The following is an 18,552-nucleotide window of genomic DNA, read 5'->3' as shown; positions in this document are numbered from 1 at the left end:
GAGCAGGCAACAAGTGAGAGTATCGGTGCAGGATTTATGGTTTTAGTAGAGTGAGAGGCAGCGGGGGGGTGGGGGTGGGGGGCAGAGGGCGTAATTGTGAACAGTAAACAGAGGCGTGCAAACAGAGAAGAGGGCGAGGGAGACGAGCGAGCGCGTAGCTGTCACTCACCTTCCCCTGTCGGTGACCGAGAAGACGAGCAGGAAGCCCTCCCCTGTCCTCATGTATTGTTCTCTCATGGCTCCAAACTCTTCCTGTCCAGCCGTGTCGAGGACTAAAGAGCGCGCGCACAAAACACAGTCGAGACCAAAATCACACGCGCGCACAGTGACTCGCAGCAACAAAAAACACAGCAGAAACCTTTTTGGGTATATCCTCGAGTGCAGGCGGAATTTTTTTTTAGAAATACTCCTGCGTGTGTGCGTGTGTGTGTGTTTACTCTGGTGGTGTTTGTTCAGCAGAGTGCACTTACTGTCGAGCCTGGCCGCCCTTTCGTCAATCACACACTGCTTGGTATACGAGTCTTCAATCGTGGGGTCATAGTCGGTGACAAAGTACGACTGCGGTGGGGAAGAGAGAGAGAGAGAGAGGAAACTGTCAATAAGTCTGGGTGCAGTGTTTCATTATACACCGATCTCTGCAGCTTAACCAAAAACACACTTTTCTTGTTTTATAATAACAGGAAATGAGGCAACGTGCGTGCTGTGCATGGGCACCGTCAGAAAAAAAAAATGTTCAAAACAAAAGTTTATGAGGTGTTCCTAGAGCTGTTCAACCGCCGTCCATAACTCGTGTTTTGCAGCATTTCCTTCACTGCATCAACAGCACGCCAAAAAAGATTTTCACCTAGATGAGGATACCTTCAAAGTCTACAGATTCATCTCTGGCTGAGAATGAGTATGTACAATGGACCTGGGGCCTAAATCAGCTGGCTTTTTAAATTTTTTAAAATTTTTTTAAAAGATGATTGGCTATGAGAGCACACAGCCAGTCTGTCCTTGTGTTTTTGGTTCAAACAGCACATGCTGACCTCTACCTTTACTGCCCCACTCCCAGACAGCGAGGTAAACACACCGTCTACAGACACAAAAATGTGAAGTAAATATCCCCCTCGCACAACGAACCACAGACCGCAGGCTGGGGCTTTCATGCTAATAACACATTTACAACACGTTTTTTTCCTTCAGCTGCACAAGTAGACACACCACCATTCACTCCTCGAGGCCTCTGATTCTGTCACTCAGGGGCCAATATCTTGTCTCCTAGTAACCCAAACTGGAAGGGTGGGGCCGAGAGGAGCTGGGAGGAGGGAGGAGGGAAGAGTCATGCATTTTTTACATTTTTCCCATGTTTTGTAGTTCTCGCTCTCCTCGGGGATGGGTTCAGTGGTGACAGCTGAGGGGAGTGCTCAGGGGCTGTCAAAACCAACACCCTGAAAACATGGAGCAATCACGAGAACATAAACTCCAGACAAGATTCCCTCCCGCTTGAACAACAGGGGCTAAATTAAACTTTTACAGTTGCAGCCGGGTTTGTGTTATGTCTGCGTGGAGCTGTGTGCCGTCTCACACAATCGCACAGGCTTTACATTGGCTGCGACGCCACATAGAGAGAGAGCATGCACTGTGTGCACCGAATGTCACCTCTCGTCTGACTCTTAATGTTTATATCATATAGTAGTGTATAAAAATAGTAACAGATGAGGCGTGGGGTGGATCAGTCCTATAAGCAAGCAACTCACTTCCTTGATTTTGATAGGAGCCTGACTAATACATCAGTATTATAAACTGATGTTAGCCTATGACAGAGTTATCAGTATCGGCTGGTAAGTAACAACTGTACCATAGATATGCCACAAGATAGAATGTGTTGGAGGTAATTTGGAAAAGCTGTGACCGGAAGCAACAGAAAGTTTCTTGATCAGTTCACGTGCCAATCATTCTCCCCTCTTTACATTCTGTTTGTAAAATGTCACATGACAGGAAAAGATCGGGACGCGACAGTTATTTTCATCATCGGATAATCCTCCAGTTGCTCTCTCGATTAATCGCGTTGTTGTTTGGTCCATAAAATGTCAAATAAATTGTGAAAAAAATGTCGATCGGTATTTGCCGAAGCGCAAGATGTCGTCTACCCAAAAAAAAAAAGCTATTCAGTTAACCGTCACAGAGGAGTAAAGAAATCACGTATGAGTAGACGTAGGAGGCAAAAGCACAGATACTTGTGTAAATCAGACTGAAAGTAGAAGCAGCGATTCAACTACTTTAACCAAGTAAAAGTAAGAAACTACAGGCAAACTAAGAAGTGACCCTCTGAAGGATATTTGTACTGGTCAAAAGCTAACTGCACCTCACATCATTGTAGTTTAATTCAAAAGACTACTGTCTGATTGTAGATGTCTCATTCCCAGGATGTCAAATAACAACATTTTGTGTAGGTAAATCGTACCTAGCAGCAAACAATAAGGAAAATCTGTGCAGAGATCCCTGCAGATATGAGACACTAACACACTTCTTCTCCCCCTTCGAGGCTCCCTCTCGCAGAGAGACTCTTGCACTGAAATCAAGTCCAGGGATTGTAACTAATAGATCATTTCTCCTCAGAGCATCAAAACTAAAGTAAAATGCCTGTTTTAAAAATGTTAAGTTAATTTGTCAGGAAAATAAATACTCAATTAAAGTGCAAATACCTGCAAAGTATTTGTACCTCCCACCTCTGGAACAGGACAGCTGTGTGTTTGTTCTGACTCTGACTGAAAATCTATTGCGTTAAATGTTTCTGTCATTAGATCCTTTTAACTCTCAAATATTAATATGGGTAATGGCCACCAGTCGTCACACCCGGTGGTCTTAATTGAATATGCGAACGCTTATAACTTATTCTTGTCTCCTGCATCCACAACCTCTCCTCGCGCCTGCAGCTCTCGGCTGCTGCTGCAGGTAATCTCTCTCCTTCACTCTCCTGAGGCTCTGCAGCATGCAAGTACGCCGGCCTGTGTCACATCCACTCTCCACTGCTCAATAATTCAGCAGTATCACTGTGTATCCTCGAACGTGCTTCACTGCACTACACTACACTGCACTGCACTGCCAGTGTGCCTTCATACGGCCAGACGGAGACAGAAAGAGGGAGAGAAAAGAAAAAAAAAAAACGCTGCCTGTGTCTCTTGTCCATCCCACCACCACCACCAGCATCCTCACCAACACCGCCACTCTTGGCAGCACATGACCCCGTCTCCCCCCGTCAACCTCTTATTCCTATTCTGTCAAACTCGGGCAGCCGCATCGAGCACCACACTACATCTGGCTCTTCTCTCCCCTCCCACCACATGCAGGCGTACTAGTGTAGCTGCTGAGCTCTGTTCTGGCTGAACTGATTCTCTCAGAGCTGTTTCCCCGTGATAGATGAGGCTGTTCTGCAGCGCCAGCAGCGCCAGAGCCAGCGCTAACGGTGGCCGAAAGCATGGACCTGGCTTCAGCCGGGCGGCAACAGAGTGGTGGGCTAGGTGAGGGGAAGGGGGGGGGGGGGCAACGTGACTCAGGAAGGTTACCAGTAACCGTGTGACATAAACCAGGCTGAGTCACGTCCAGGAATACGACCTATGAATTCTTACATTAATCCATGACTTCATCAGATGTAACAGGCTCGAATGAATCAGGCTGTATGAGCCCCAGACACACACACACACACACACACACACACACACACACACACACACACACACACACATGGTACCACTACAGCCGCCACTTGCAACCAGAGCTGGGTATCAAACCTGAGGACGTTTTCACTGCTGACCAAACTGTGTCAAGTATGAAAACAGTTGATATTACTGACTGTTTAAAATACGGACAGAACCACCAGGTCTGAAAAGGTTCAAAAAAAAAAAAAAAAAAGAGCAGGCCTGATGAGTTCAAGGTCTAAGGTTTATGTATTCTTCCATACAGAATGATGCTCATTTTTTTATTCACTGTCCCATTTAGGGTAAAATAGACAATAAAGCGGGGGATGATTTAGGTTAGCGTTTACCCCAGATAGCTCCAGGGGACAATTTGAGTTTGAGAGTGTGGAGACAGAACAGCGACATTTTTTGGTAATTAGCAGTCAATAAATGTGTAAATGCTGCAACTCTATTACGCTGATAGTATTAGTGGCTAACTTCTGGGAAAACTACTGAGAGGCTCCCTGATCCACCACTGCTGTGAACACATGATCTGCTGAGGTGAACGGAGATGACATGACTTCACTCAGGTGCTCCGGGTTTTCAGTCAGAACCAATCAGAATGTCCTTCGCAGCTCCGCCCTCTTGTCCAAAAAACGGACACACACAGTGGTTTTACATATTCTTTAACCCGATACTTCCTGATCCAAGTCGTAACTTTGCTCTTCTCTTACCGCTTTGTGATGGCAAACGTCATGCATGGCTGCTGGTCTGCTGCTTACTGAGGCTATCGTTGGCTAGTTAGCTCAGTTAGCTGTGCAGCTAGCAGTCAAGGCTGGGAGGCTCAGAGTAACGTGGGTATGTCGGTGTTTGGCGTTTTTGCACCTGCAGACCACAGCAAATTCCTCATGTGTGTAAACGTACTTTGCAACGAAAGCAATTCTGATCCTGACGCTGTAAAACAGAGAAAAACAGAACGTCCTCACATTTGAGAGGCTCAGCTGGAGTGGTTTAATATTTTAGGCGGAAAAAACACTGATGAATTAGAATATTTTGGCACTGATAGCAAAATTCCAAGTTTCTTATTGACATAAGTAAGGAAACATTCCCGCTCAGATGATATCCCACATTTTCGAGATAATCGCTGACGTCAGTGTTCTTGCCGTTATTTGCCTCACTGTAACCCAGGTATGTGCTGAGGGGGCAGACGGATTCCTAGACCGATTTCCATGAAAACAACTGGACGGCTGTCACGAGGAGACAGCCGACACACGGTGGGTCCGACAGCTCAATTCTTAAAAGTGTGAGAGCAGTTTAGATCGTACACACAAATGCATGCACACACATGATCCAACGCACACCGACGGTCCACAGTGTGCACTACATCTCAAAACATTCACTGCTGAACGTTCTCCAGGAAGATGAATTATCCAACTGGAGCAGAAGCCGCTGAGGCATTTACAGTAGAAGCGCAGCAACTCTGCAAAGCTGAAGCAAATGACTATTTAAACACTTGCTGTGTAACACTTTGTACTTCACAAGGAGTCTGGAATGGTGCAAAAGGAAAAACGAAGACCAAACTCCAGCTCCACTTAAGCAATCGTTAGGCCAGTGCTGACATGACTACTATCAGGGGTGTGTGTATCTGTGGGCTGCAGAACCAGGATTATTAACCTCCTTTGATTGTCTGCTCAGCAGCAGTCAGAGGCAGATCATTTAAAGGGGAATCTCAAAACAACAAGTCTTTACAATATAAAAGAAAATGAGTCGCTCCATCAGGACTTAAGAGTAAAATCAATGCAATATTGCGAGAATTAAACAAATGCCTGCAGACCCTTGTTGCCGTACGGTTTGGATGTCGGTGGCAAGGCGGGTCGGGCCAGGGCTCAGCCCCGGTCAGCACAGCAGGAAGGAAACTCCACCTCTGCAGCAGGCAGCCGGCCCGGCCCGGCCCGGCCGAGCCTTCGGTGGTGGCGCTGGTGATGTCACGGACGGCATGTCCCCCCCCCCACCACGCCTACCTAGCCTAAGTCCAAACCTGCCACTCAGTTCCCCTCCAGCATTCCAAGCTATACATCCCTCCACCCACACACACACCCACACACTGCACATGCACACTCGCACCAGGAAAACATTAGCGTTTGTTTTCTCCATGGACACAGGGGCCGGCGGATGAGTCTCAGCTACAGGACGGCTTTCTGTGTCGAGCTGCTCTGAATCTGGGTGCTTTGTTATAAACACAGACGGAGTTGTTGAGAAACTAGGGCTGCAGCTAATGTTTATTATTGATTTGCCATCGCGGTTATGTTTGATTGATCAGTTAATCATTTAAAGAAAACTGTGCAAATACATTCCCAGCGTCCAAACTGAAGTCTTAAATTGATTTTAGAGGGGGAGTACACAAACTCATTTAACTGATAATTATTGAATAAAGAGGAAAGCATCAATTCCATCACCTCTGACGACCTGAGACCAAGGAAATGTTGCATTTTTTGCTTGGGAAATTACTTAAATGGTTTAACTATCGCAACATTTTTTGTTGATAAACCCCCTATGGATTGACTGAGTGAGTCGGCATGGAACCATGTGAATGTTTTCCTTTTAACATCACTGCAAATCACAATATCATCCACATAATCATTGCACAAATGCACACTGGAATCACTTGACGCTCACATTTTGTCAGGAAAGAAAATTGGACACAAAGAATCTAACAAGGAATAATTAGCCAAGCCTTCAGCCGCGGTGACAGGCTCAGGCGATTTAAAATAATTCAGGGAACCAATACAGGACCGTGTGACAGTGAGCTAGAGCTTTTTCAAGTCCCTCGTGTGAGGATGTTCATGATTATCTCTATTTTGGAAATTCACCACAATCAACACGTCGTGAGTGTTTACTGTCCCGTCCCTTAGAGTGACAAAACTGTATACAGCCAGGGACGATGACTAAACGAAACTCTTTGCCATATCAACCACAAAGATACCATCAAATCATTGTGTCCTCTTTTCAGTACAAGTGTGTGATTCAGCTTGTTTTGTTTCGTAATTGGAATACATGCCACACAGATTTATCTCAAGCACCTGGTCCGGGTCTCTTGTAAGCCGACTTCTCCTCAGTCAAGACATAAAGCAATAAATCCTGCCTCTCTTGCCTCGAGGAAAGCAAGAGAACGGGGTGATACGTGTAGGCGTGTAATGAACATCATGCATGCACCGTGCACCCACTTCCTCTCGACACAAACAGCTTCGCAAACACTAAATATAGATGCTTTTTCCATCTCCGTCAGTTATCCCTACTTGTTTGGTTCGTGCAACCTCGTTCACTCTTCACCGATATAGCATCATTAGCTGCACGGGGAGAGAAACCACTGATTCAGCACCAAGATTTTTACTAAGAGACAAAAAAAAAAAACCTCAGGCGATTAATTAACAAAAACACACTGCACCTAACACAGATGAGGGTAAATGGTGTGCCTGCCTGCTGGGTTGTCATAATGAGGGGGAATGCTGAGCTAAAACAAAGAGTCATCAACATGGATAGGAGTTAATTGCCTTCCGCATATGGCCCAGTGCCCGATGAGAATTCACAGACCTTGACTTGGAAATCATCAGCCGTAGTTACTCTTTAATTAAAGAGAAGTGTGGATTGAATGCCATGAAATTGTGTTATTCTAGGAAAAATATTCTGTGTGCATGAGCAGATTGCAATATTCCCTAACCACCTCATTCCCTGCACCAGCACACCACCGCCTAAGACAATGCTTATTAATTTATCTGTTTTATTCTGGCAAAAGCTTAAGCATGCTGCAAGAGATCGTGTCATACGGAATCATGGGAGTAACAACGATCTTCTCAATTTATCTGTCTTTGGCCAAGTACAAGCATCAAACACTACTCAGCTCACAACCGTCACTTAAACTCACTTGTTGTGCTGAAAAGGAGCGGGTCTGAAACTGAGAAGAGCAGGTTTCAGTGAGAAATTGACTAAAGGTGAGCAGCGTTATTCTCGGGACTCAGGAGACTATTTGCATGAGTTTAACCAATAAGCTTTGCTCCTGAAACGCTGAAGAGATGATCATTGTGTTTATCGCAGCAGGAGGCCTTTTGACGACTCTACGGTTCAAGGCGCATGCTTATTTCATCAGGTCTTCTGACGTGTTGGACACAAATTGGCAGGTATGAGAGGATCCCAGGTCAATAATACGTGTTACGAGTCAGGACCGAAATGCAACATAAACAAATGTACTAGGACGGAGCTTCTCCAGACATGGTGGTTCTCCTACAGTGAAAATTAAGATTTACAGAAAAAAAAGACAAAACATCCCAGACTAAATTCTATATCTATCTGTTTGTACTGTAACAATATTCAAATAAAAACTAGAATTTCCACCTCCCAGCTGTTCGCCTTTTTGATTCTGAAGTGTCATTTTATCATATTAAACATTTGTGTAATTATCATATGAATTCTTGCGAAATGGCCGAAAAATGTGCCGAAGTGACCTCAGACTAACCACAAAAATCTAATCAGTGACTATAATGATCCAGTTTATATCACGCTTGAATATGTGACCAGTTTCATCATACTGGATGCATTTTGCTTTCTTTTTTATTATTCACACACAGAAATTGTCCAGATCGTTTCCTTCACTTTTCCAATAAAATCAATAAAATTCAATAAAATCACTTTAATAGTGAATTGAATAAAATTATCAGTAATTTTGAAACCTATTACCACGAAACCTCTGCCTAGTGATGTACCCCTCGTTCTGTTGGAGTTATTTTTGATTCTTTAATTTTTCTCTAATTTTATGTTCTGTACAAACATTTACTTGTATTATCCTTGTTTCATGTCCTTTATGTCGCTTCATTTTCGCTTACATTTGTTTTGTATGTGCCATGATCTGTTTACCCGAGGTCTTTGTAAACTGCTCTCATTTTTGATAAAGTTTATTTTATTTTATTTTATTTTACGTAAACAGGTCATCCTTAAGTCCATGTGGACATTTGCGCCAAATTTAACGAAATTCCCTAAAGGCGTTAGGCAAGATATCGCATTCAAAATGCCTCTGACCACAGCTACGGCCAGAGTGGAGGCATAAAAACTCAAACAAATACTGAAATTAAAGCTAACTAAACATTTTTAAATGATTAAAACTAACCTGAAACAAGCAAACCAAAGTCAAAGTCTGAAAAACACAGACCTATAATAAAAAATATGCACCTTACTGGTCATCACATCCAGTCCTGCTGACCTGGACTGGCGATACAAACTGCTACACAGATTGAGATGTCAGCACAGAGAGGCTGAATAGGAGTGGCCGAAACACAGGGGTGAGTGGGAGGGGGGGGTTCAGCTGACAGGTGAAACATGCCAGTTGTAAGACTTGTTCAGTGGGCCGGAGCCAAGTGCAGCAATTTCAATTAAGGGCACGAGATTCATGCCAGACAGTCTGGAGCCTGCCAAGTCTCACCCTCGGCTATAGACACCGGCAGAATGAGGCAGACCGGGATGATCCGTTTCTGATAATGACACGAGCAGACCGTTGCATATACTGTGCATGCTTACAGAGACAGTGAAAATGTTGGTCGCATTTTATTTCAGAGCACACTAACGAGACGTAATCAGCTGTAATTTGTACCATAATGTCAACAACGTTGCCTTATTGAAAGCCAGGCTTTCTAAAATATACTGCGAGACATTCATACACAAAGCAGAGCAGCACGGGGCATTGATCCCAGAAACAAGACATTTGGCTGGGAGCATGTGTGTATCACTTCCTGTCCCCAAACAAGCGCAGGTTTAACCTCTGCAGAACCTCTGGGGCTGGACTCAGAGCAGCTGTCTGTAATCAAATAACCACCATGAGGATCTAATGTTAAACAGATGGAAGTGAAGACCGGTTCCTCTGCAGTATTTTTACGTTTCACACGGGGCGACACCGGAATTTGTGCGAGGAGCATTGTTTTGCCGGGCGCTCAAGAGCACTTGAAGTGAGACATAGTGGAAAAAATAAGACAGAATGAAAGGTCTGAGGGGGAGGGAGACTGTAGGCTACATGGAGAGGGAGAGCGGGAGAAAAGAGAGGGGGAGGGAAAGGCATTAACTTCCTGTGGAAACACCCACTTTTCCCATGAGCTCATACAAACCAGAAAGGTCACTTATTCAATACCTAATACACAAGGAGAGAAAGAGAGCGCACAATATGTCCACTGCCTTAAAGCCGTGAAGGGCCGCTGGGGAGCATTCTGTTGACGCTGAAGGAATGCTTCAGGACAGGACACACTGCCGCAGAGAAATATGTGAAAACAACAACAACAACAAAAAAGTTTGGGTTGAGCCGAGTCCACAGTAAGAACACTTTCTTTGAATATTCACAGAAATGCAGTCCGGTGGGAGGGGGTGGTCGGCGATGAACCTTGGCTCGATGCCGAATTAAATGAACCCATGCACATCACTCCTACAAGCTCCCTTCCTCCTAATGCGCAACAGATCAATAGCCTGTCCCTTTAATCATTGCCCTGTCCTTAAATGCCGACAGACCGGTGAAACTCTGCCACACCAGAAAAAAACCCCCTGGGCATTGCATCCTCATCCACATCACATCCATCACATCCATCACATCACATCCCTCACATCTATCACGTCCATCCAGTACCGTGACTGCAGAATACAGATCCGGACACACTTAAGTTCTAGGATCTATTCAACATAAGCAACAGAAATAATAAATAATGCCCAGGTTGTTGAAAAAAAACACAACACAAATCCTTTTAATGGATTTTCATGCAGAGCCTTGCAAGCCAGTGAAGAACAATTCTGTTGTCTTTGGACTTTTGAGCCCATACTGTCTTTGCAGGTGTCGGGCTAGGGCTGTGAAATATGACCAAAGGATTAGACCAATACTGCAACATTTCTAAAAAAAGAATACACTTAATGCTTAATGGTAGACTGATTGGTGAAAATCAGTCAAACACTCAATAAATCAATCAATCAATCAGTCAGTCAGTATTATCAAACATCAACCCTGTGCCTCTTAAACTGGGTTTTCATAGGAACGTTGCAGGGGGGCGAGGATGACCAGGGGATATATATGGAATTAAACAAGAAGTGGAATGAATATTTAAGTAGAACAAGAGTTCGACATTTCGATAACTAAGATTCAACCTGGATCCCTTTTTATTAGTAGCTTCCTCTGTCTTTGTAAATGACTGACTGATAATCTGGGGTTGGGGGGTGTAAACTATGCAAACTACTGATCATGTTTTGTATGAGCTTTACATGTCTTCTTTTGCTTTTGAAATGTATGTTGTTTTTCATGACAACCTTTGGCCATCGTTTCATTTGATTGTGAGCACATTGTGATACTAAGTCTACAGTTATACAGTGCACAAATAACCAACAAATGAAAAAAAACTCAGATCGTATCAACGTGTTTGCTTTGAAAATGACTTGAATGATCAGTCGACCACAAAATCCTTTCCAGATGAATCAACGATCAGCGTTTGTAGATGCAGTTCCACTCCCTGTTTTGACTTTCTGTACTTGCAGTTGCGTTCATGTGTGGAGTTTTTTTTATAATACAATCATAGATTGTATTGAACATTTCCTGCTGTTTTAAATTAGTTTTCACTTCGAAATGCTAAATGTTCATATTTTGCGTTCATCTGGTTCATTTACAAACGTGTCTGCTGCCCCATACGACTTTGAGATGTTCCCAGTCCCTGTAGTAAAGCTGCAGAGTAAAATGTCACCATCACAGAAGCGCCAATCTATTCAAGTTTCTGATTTTTGTATATATTCATGCAAGTTATCACTGATGGTGTAACATAATGGTGTTAAAGCAAGTTACATACAGTGTGTGTTGAATGTCGCCGCAGGCACTCGGGGCTGTTCAGTCGGGGATTTCACTCATGCGGAGAATAAAGACGGTGATAAATGTCCCACCAAGTAGGCCAACCCCTGGCACAGTCCACCCCCTGCTCTCCTCTAACCTCTCTGGCCTTAAGACTTCAATCGCCCGGCTAAATATCAGTGTGTGCCGGACTCTGAACACTTTTGAACCCGCTCAAAGCTGCAGAATCAAAGGGTTGCCATTTAAAGGCCCCCTTTTCCACCAGATCACTGGGCTCAAAGCCGCCTGTTTGCTCTGTAGTGGCCACACTATAAACTGTTTCCTAATCTCTGTTTCATCAAGTACATTTTGTCGAAGAATAAGTGGAGACCTGTGTAAATACTTTAGGAGCCCACAGACTGATTAAACAGAACAACACAAAGAAGGAGAAGTATGTGTGAACCGCCCTCATTGTTCTAGCCGATCATGTGACATCACTAATGTTCCCCTTCCCTGTATTAAGCCGACCCCAAGCCCAGCCACTGACGGCTCATCGATGCAGTTTTCTCTGCGGCCCCTTCCTTGTTTTTTCTGGGAGGGGACAGAAAATGAAGAGTTATTTGGATAAGACATGCCCTCTAAAATGACATGACACCCCCCCCCACCCCCGCCCAGGCTGTGGTGGATCTTCATCAATGTCTGCCTTTGTGCAAGTGGGAAAACGTTGGCCCATGTGACCCCCCATATCCAAATCAACACAATCGATGTGGAATAGACGTAGAGGATGCATGAGGCGAGGCGCTCACAGAACAGTGAGTAATGTAGCTGTGAAGTCTCCCTGTTTAGGAAGCCAGGATTGCAATAAAAACCAGGTGAAGTAAAAAGATGCATCTTCTGAAGTCGGACGAGAAAGTTCAACATCATGTTAACTTTTTCAGCACAAATTGTGACGTACTGAGCTTTGACGCAACCCAACGTGTCAGGCTGTTTAGTGCTTGCCATATGTTTTTCTTTCATTCCAGGCTTCATTCAATTCTTCTTCCTCCCCAGGAGTAGTACTGCACATACTGACGTCAACAAAGCGTTACTGTGACGGCTCAGAGGACACCAGCTACTGCAGTGGCTGTGTGGACAGAGAGACTACTGTGTGACTTTCAAAAAACCCATACAAAGTCACTCAATGGAGTGTGGCTCACACTTTATAGTCTGTGGTTTTCGGGAAAAACATATGATCGATCGACTTACACTGATAAAAAAAAAAAAAAAAAGGAAAAAAAAAAAGAGCAGTCAGATGATCCAGAGAAAAGCACAGAAATGCCAATAATTACTTTAAAAATGATCATCTCTCTCCAAAAGCACCTCAAAAAGATTCAGCTGTGCAGCACCTGCAGAGATCTACTCATCGTCCTCACTGTCTCTCCCCTCGTACAACTGCTGAGTGTGTCTTTCTGCACCAGTGTGCTCGGCTGCTGCAGACTATAATTCTTAGTGTGGGGTGATATGTCAAAGGAAATGGGGCCACTTCACTGGCATCATGTCAGATACACAGCATCATTACTGCTGTGTGCTTTTAGGCCAGCAGGCCTACAACACAGGCAGCAGAAATGTTATTACTTCGGCAGACAACTCCTCATAAATAAGACCTAATGGACACGTCTTCTGTTCTCTCTCTGATGGTTCCTCCCTGCCTGGCAGGTCGCCACGTTAAAAGTCCTTTAAGTTTAAGTGAAAAAGATCCATATTGAGTACAATACTAGGTACTTCAGGGAAAAACTGACAGAATATACAGGGGCATATTTCTTTTTAAATTTTTTATAAAAAGGTTTGTTTAGTGCATGTTAAGAACAACTAGATCTAAGTGGATTTACCTCTGGAGGAGGTGGGGCCATGTGGGCACTGCAGCAGCGCATGAGTACCAGCAACTCGCTGTCGGAGAGTAGAGCGAGCAAACAACTAGTACTGGTGTATCAACAGTATGAGGTACAGTGATGTGCTAAGGTCCGATCAAGCCTGCATGTATCCAGCAAAGTCAATTCCAACGTAGCAAAAATGTTCCACACCCGTTCATCTGGCCCACAGTCACAAGCACAACCATACAATGGCCACAAGTCAGCCAAGAGCGATCCAGATAAACCATAACTGAACCAAGTCTGGGTGAGATCTATTCCACCAACAGAATGAGCTGTGGGCTGGATCTTGAACCACAGCAATTTTGCTTTCAGGGTTTTTTTCTGATGAAGCCAGATGGTGAAAGCTGACCCGCAAAATCATTCTAGCAGTAAGCTGCTAACTGACAGTTCAGTAACTCTTACAAGAAATTACATACAACCCTCAAAACAAAATGCCAGCGAAGATAAAAATAAAGGTTATCTTGTCAATGGGTAGCTCAGCATCAACAGTAGTTTACAGAAGCTTTACTGCACGTCAACACGTTACGGAAACTAAATGTGCCACTTTCTGGTAGATCATCAAAATAGTAGGAGTCTTGAGTAGGAGAGATGTTCAATCCTCCTGCAGAGGCCGACACAAACTATCCTCCGACTGCGTGTCAGTAAGCCAAATGTATGTGCGGGAGCCTGAGCTCCACCTGCTTCAGCTAGAATCTGGAGGAGCCTGGCCGCGAGACAACCATGTTTTGGTTAGACAAACACACTTCTTAGACAGCTGCTGACTCGGTGTGCGCCGGCGTGTGCCAACTTTAAATTCTGCTTTCGGGTTCGCCAACACCAACTGGTGCGGAGGACACAGTCACATTTGCTGTGTGTGTTAGATCAGTGTAACAGTCACACAACAGCTGCGTCACTGACTCAACCAGACTCAAGTATCTCCAATGTATCTACACATGTACCTGATGCTCACTGAATAGCCTCTCTGATTATGATCTGGTGTCTTATCAGCAGGAGAGAGGCTCAGAAGCTCTTCTGTTGAGAACTAAGTCACACTTGGCCGTTGTCGTCAGCACATTTGGATACTGAGTGTTGCTGCGCTGTCACCTGTTGAGGAGTTGTCTCATTCCATGCCTCACCTCCCCCTGATGGACAGCAGGTGCCCCGCAGGCCTCTGGACAGCGTCTGCATGAGACGTGCCAAATGTCCACCAGCTGCCTGGCAGGCGGCTCAGGGCCCGGTATCAGCCACAAGCACAGACGCATGAAAACAAATGCTGATAATGTTCTGTCAACTAGGGCTGAAACTTCTCTTTAAATAACAGCGTAGACACTGTTCAAAAAGGGACACAAAACTTGATGTATAATCAACACCAGTGTCGGTAGCATGCTGATTAAAAACACAGTGAGCTCCTCACACAAGAAGGTCGATGTAAGTTTCAATGCCGAATGCTCGATGGCAGTAGGAACGGGCCGCTAAAATAAGCAGCATGTCAGTTTCCCAGAGCCTGAGTTGTTGTTATATGACTCCGAGATGTGCGACCTGATACTGTGGCCAGTTATTCTGAAACAGACAGATGTGTGAATACAGAACAATAGGCAAAAAACAACACAGAGGAACCCGCTGCCCTCTCTGTCTGTCTGACTATCTGAGGGGCAGTGACCAGAAAACAAGAGAGGATATCGCCGAGGATGTTTTCAACCTGTCTCGGGGAAATGGAAGTTCAAGGTACACCGAAACAATTGTTGTACGACAAAAAAGGTTGTCAGTAATACGTAGTTTTGAAACCGAAGCTTAAAACACACAGCGTCTTTGGTGCAAGTCATACTTGCTTTGTACTCTTATGTAATATTACATCACCGTACAGCAACACAAGAGACAGCCAAACAATAATTGACTTTTTTAGATTTTAAAATGGTGCAATGCGTAAGAGTTGACCATCGACTGAAATCAAAATTCCCAACAAATAGCAGGAGAATATCTCCAGAGTAACCGCTAACTGTTGCTAACTGCATCATGTTTATGCATTCATGCATGTAGCTACTGTTAGCTCATTAGCTCTGTTAGCTATGCAGCTACACAGACTACCAGGGGAGTGCTGGTGTTTACATGTCTGGAGCAGGAGCTTTTGACCACAGGGAGAAAGAGATTCCAGGCCCTGGGCTAGCTCGCTAAGCATGCTAACTTCAGCAGATATCTCTGCAACACAATACGCAGACATCTGTGACAAAATGTCAAAACTGTTTTATTAATCCTTTTCCCCCCCTTTAAACTAAAATTCTTACTTGTTGCCTCTTATTTGTTTAAATACATTGTATTGACAGTACGTATTAAAAGCAATATAAGGCTTTATTTTTGTCAATAATGAGGAAAAACTGAACTCTCTCTCTCTCTCTCTCTCTCTCTCTCTCTCTCTCTCTCTCTCTCTCTCTCTCTCTCTCTCTCTCTCTCTCTCTCTCTCTCTCTCTCTCTCTCTCTCTCTCTCTCATATATATATATATATATATATATATATATATATATATATATATATATATATATATATATATATATATATATATATATATATATATATATATATATATATATATATATATATATATATATATATATATATATATATATATATATAAATAATCACACAAACACACACACACACATATATATATATATACATATGCACTTTATCAAATACAGATTCAAATCTGGAACTTTCAGACCAACAATATGGTAAACAAGATGAGCTAGTTTACAGTAATCAACAGCACTTTCTTCGAAATGCACAGACACGTACTGCTGTTTACTGCGCTAATCTCACCATCGTTTACAACAGTCTATATGAATGAGTCATTTGTGTACGCAGGAAGTAGTTTCAATCAATCAACCCATGAGTAACAGTCATACAGTTCTGATTTGAGCATCATCATCTTCATCTGCCGATGTTTAAACAGATTTCAGTTTTTGTAAGAAATTGAATTAACATTTATTTTTTTTCTCAAGAATTTGCATTTAACAGGAATGTCTAAGTAACTTCCTACAGGCTGGTACTCACAGAGGTCTCATCAATTAGATGGGCTGCATAAGGTAATGTAGCGGAAAAGAAAATACTTTAAAAAAAATCAAGAGCATGTCAGCCACTTTTTTCAGCCTACGATTCCAAAAGACAGTCTTCGCTCTTTCGTTAATGCCGTACTTGCTGACTTGTACGTACACGCTGCAGTATTTACGGGTAGTACTCTTCCCTGTTGCAGACAGAAAGAGAGAGACACAGAGGGAGGGAGACGGCAGTGGCTGAAATTATCATTCAATCTCTGGCCTGTGATGTTTGGTAGGCGACATGCCGGATCACACCCTTGCCTCCAGCTACAAGTCTGGCTTTACATGGCAGAGGAGAAGCTTCGGAAAAAGATGAATGGAGACTAACATTATACAGTTTACAAGAATATTTCAATCTCATCATCACCTTTAAAAGATTATATATATATATATATATATATATATATATATATATATATATATATATATATATATATATATATATATATATATATATATATATATATATATATATATATATATATATATAGACACACACACACACACACCCACACAGACACACAAGCAGTAAGAGTGTGAGTGGACGAGCCGGATGGATTCATTCTAATAATCACGTGCAATTCTCTGGACATGAGGAGGTTTTTTTTTTTTCATGTTTCAAAACCATAACATAATAAATATGGTACAGCCCCGAGCAGTTCTTCTTTCGTCGAACGAGGAAACAGTTGTATAATCAGTAATCTAACTTAATTCCTCAAAAAACAACAACATTGGCATTAATTTACAGCAAATGCGAAGGATAACAAAGACAAGAGAAGTGCGATGCAGAATGAGGAAGCGTGTTAACAAAAGAAGGTGAGTGGTATCCATTGTTTTTCCAGGTGTGAGTATCGGTTTGTGCGCGTGTGTGTGTGAATGACAAACGTGCATATGGATGCGAGCCAGTTTCAGTCAACAGGTGAAGGCTGTCTGAAGTCACGCACTTAAAAAACAAAACAAAAAAAAAAAACGTAACGGAGAGAATGGATCCTCTTTACTGTTCAAACACTGGTAGAACAAACACAATCCCAATGGAATCAACCAGAAAATGGACAACTGATCCAGTTGTGATTCATGATGTAAATACAAATTTTGCCATCGCTGATCAAGAGTGGAAACATCCAACAGTGGTGGAAAACATTAGGATTCACCGTCATATTCTACTAAAATCTTGATTAGAGAGACCTCGGCGCGAGTGCGGGACAGCCTCAAAACGCTAGCTCGTCGCTCTGCCACCATCATGTAAACAATAAGTACTTGCAGGTACTCTTAACAGCAATGACGCATGACATGTAGCACAGCACCGCGTCACAGCTATGTTAATCTCTACAACCTAATATCTGCGCGTGAATCTGTAGGAGAAGAGACAAGAGTTCGGTACTGGATGCGTTCTGGTTTCTGTTTGTAGTATACAATATATAACGCTTTCTTTGGAGAGCTGAAAAGGCATTCATTTCCAGATATCTGTTTATAGTCATTAGCTGACATGTGCGTCCACCTTAGGGTCTCAAATTGCTTATCAGACTGTGAACAATGGCCGGCACAAGGGAGAGGAAGTCTTGGTACAGATATACTTTATCGAGATATTAGCTGGCTGCACCGGAAGCCTCGAAGCATAGATCGCTGCCCCCAGAGGCTCAATCGTTGTAAGACGTCACCATGTTACCACCCAGACGTGCCTCTGTCTCATATAAACTTTTGGCAGTCTTTAAAAGAATGCAAATATCTCCTGTACAGCGCACTAATGACATGAAATATAACCTTGTGTAGACTTTCACACACTTTACACACCACAACCTCTGTTGCACTACCCACAAGGCCTGTACGATCAAACAAAACCGCCTTTAGAAATATACCTATGATGACGCTGCATCTGGTTAGAGCTCGATGTCTTATAAAGTACGTTCGCTTGCATGGTGACATCTGAAAAAAGAGAAACGATGCACATAGATGAAGGAGCACAACAACATTATGGTCGGGGACGTATTGAGGGTTTAAATACATCCGACTCTGCTCGTCAACTGCACGCTTCTCATTGTGTTTTGGTGCGAGGAGAGACGCACAGGTTTCTACGACTGCC

General features: G+C 43.4%; 1 protein-coding gene across 1 annotated transcript in view; it reads right to left on the bottom strand.

Moving 5' to 3' along the window:
- rras2 (RAS related 2) overlaps positions 1–18,552 on the bottom strand; it is a 31,206-nt gene that overhangs the window by 7,260 nt on the left and 5,394 nt on the right. Inside the window, exons 2-3 of the mRNA XM_037094911.1 lie at positions 471–558; positions 170–272 (exon numbers count right to left, since the gene is read on the bottom strand). Of these exons, the coding sequence (XP_036950806.1) occupies positions 170–272; positions 471–558 (191 nt within the window). The remainder of the gene's footprint in view (positions 1–169; positions 273–470; positions 559–18,552) is intronic.

Source organism: Acanthopagrus latus, chromosome 4, assembly GCF_904848185.1.
Source record: "Acanthopagrus latus isolate v.2019 chromosome 4, fAcaLat1.1, whole genome shotgun sequence".
Taxonomy (NCBI): Eukaryota; Metazoa; Chordata; class Actinopteri; order Spariformes; family Sparidae; genus Acanthopagrus; species Acanthopagrus latus.
Note: the sequence above shows the minus strand (reverse complement) of the source record. Positions and strands in the feature narration are given on the sequence as shown.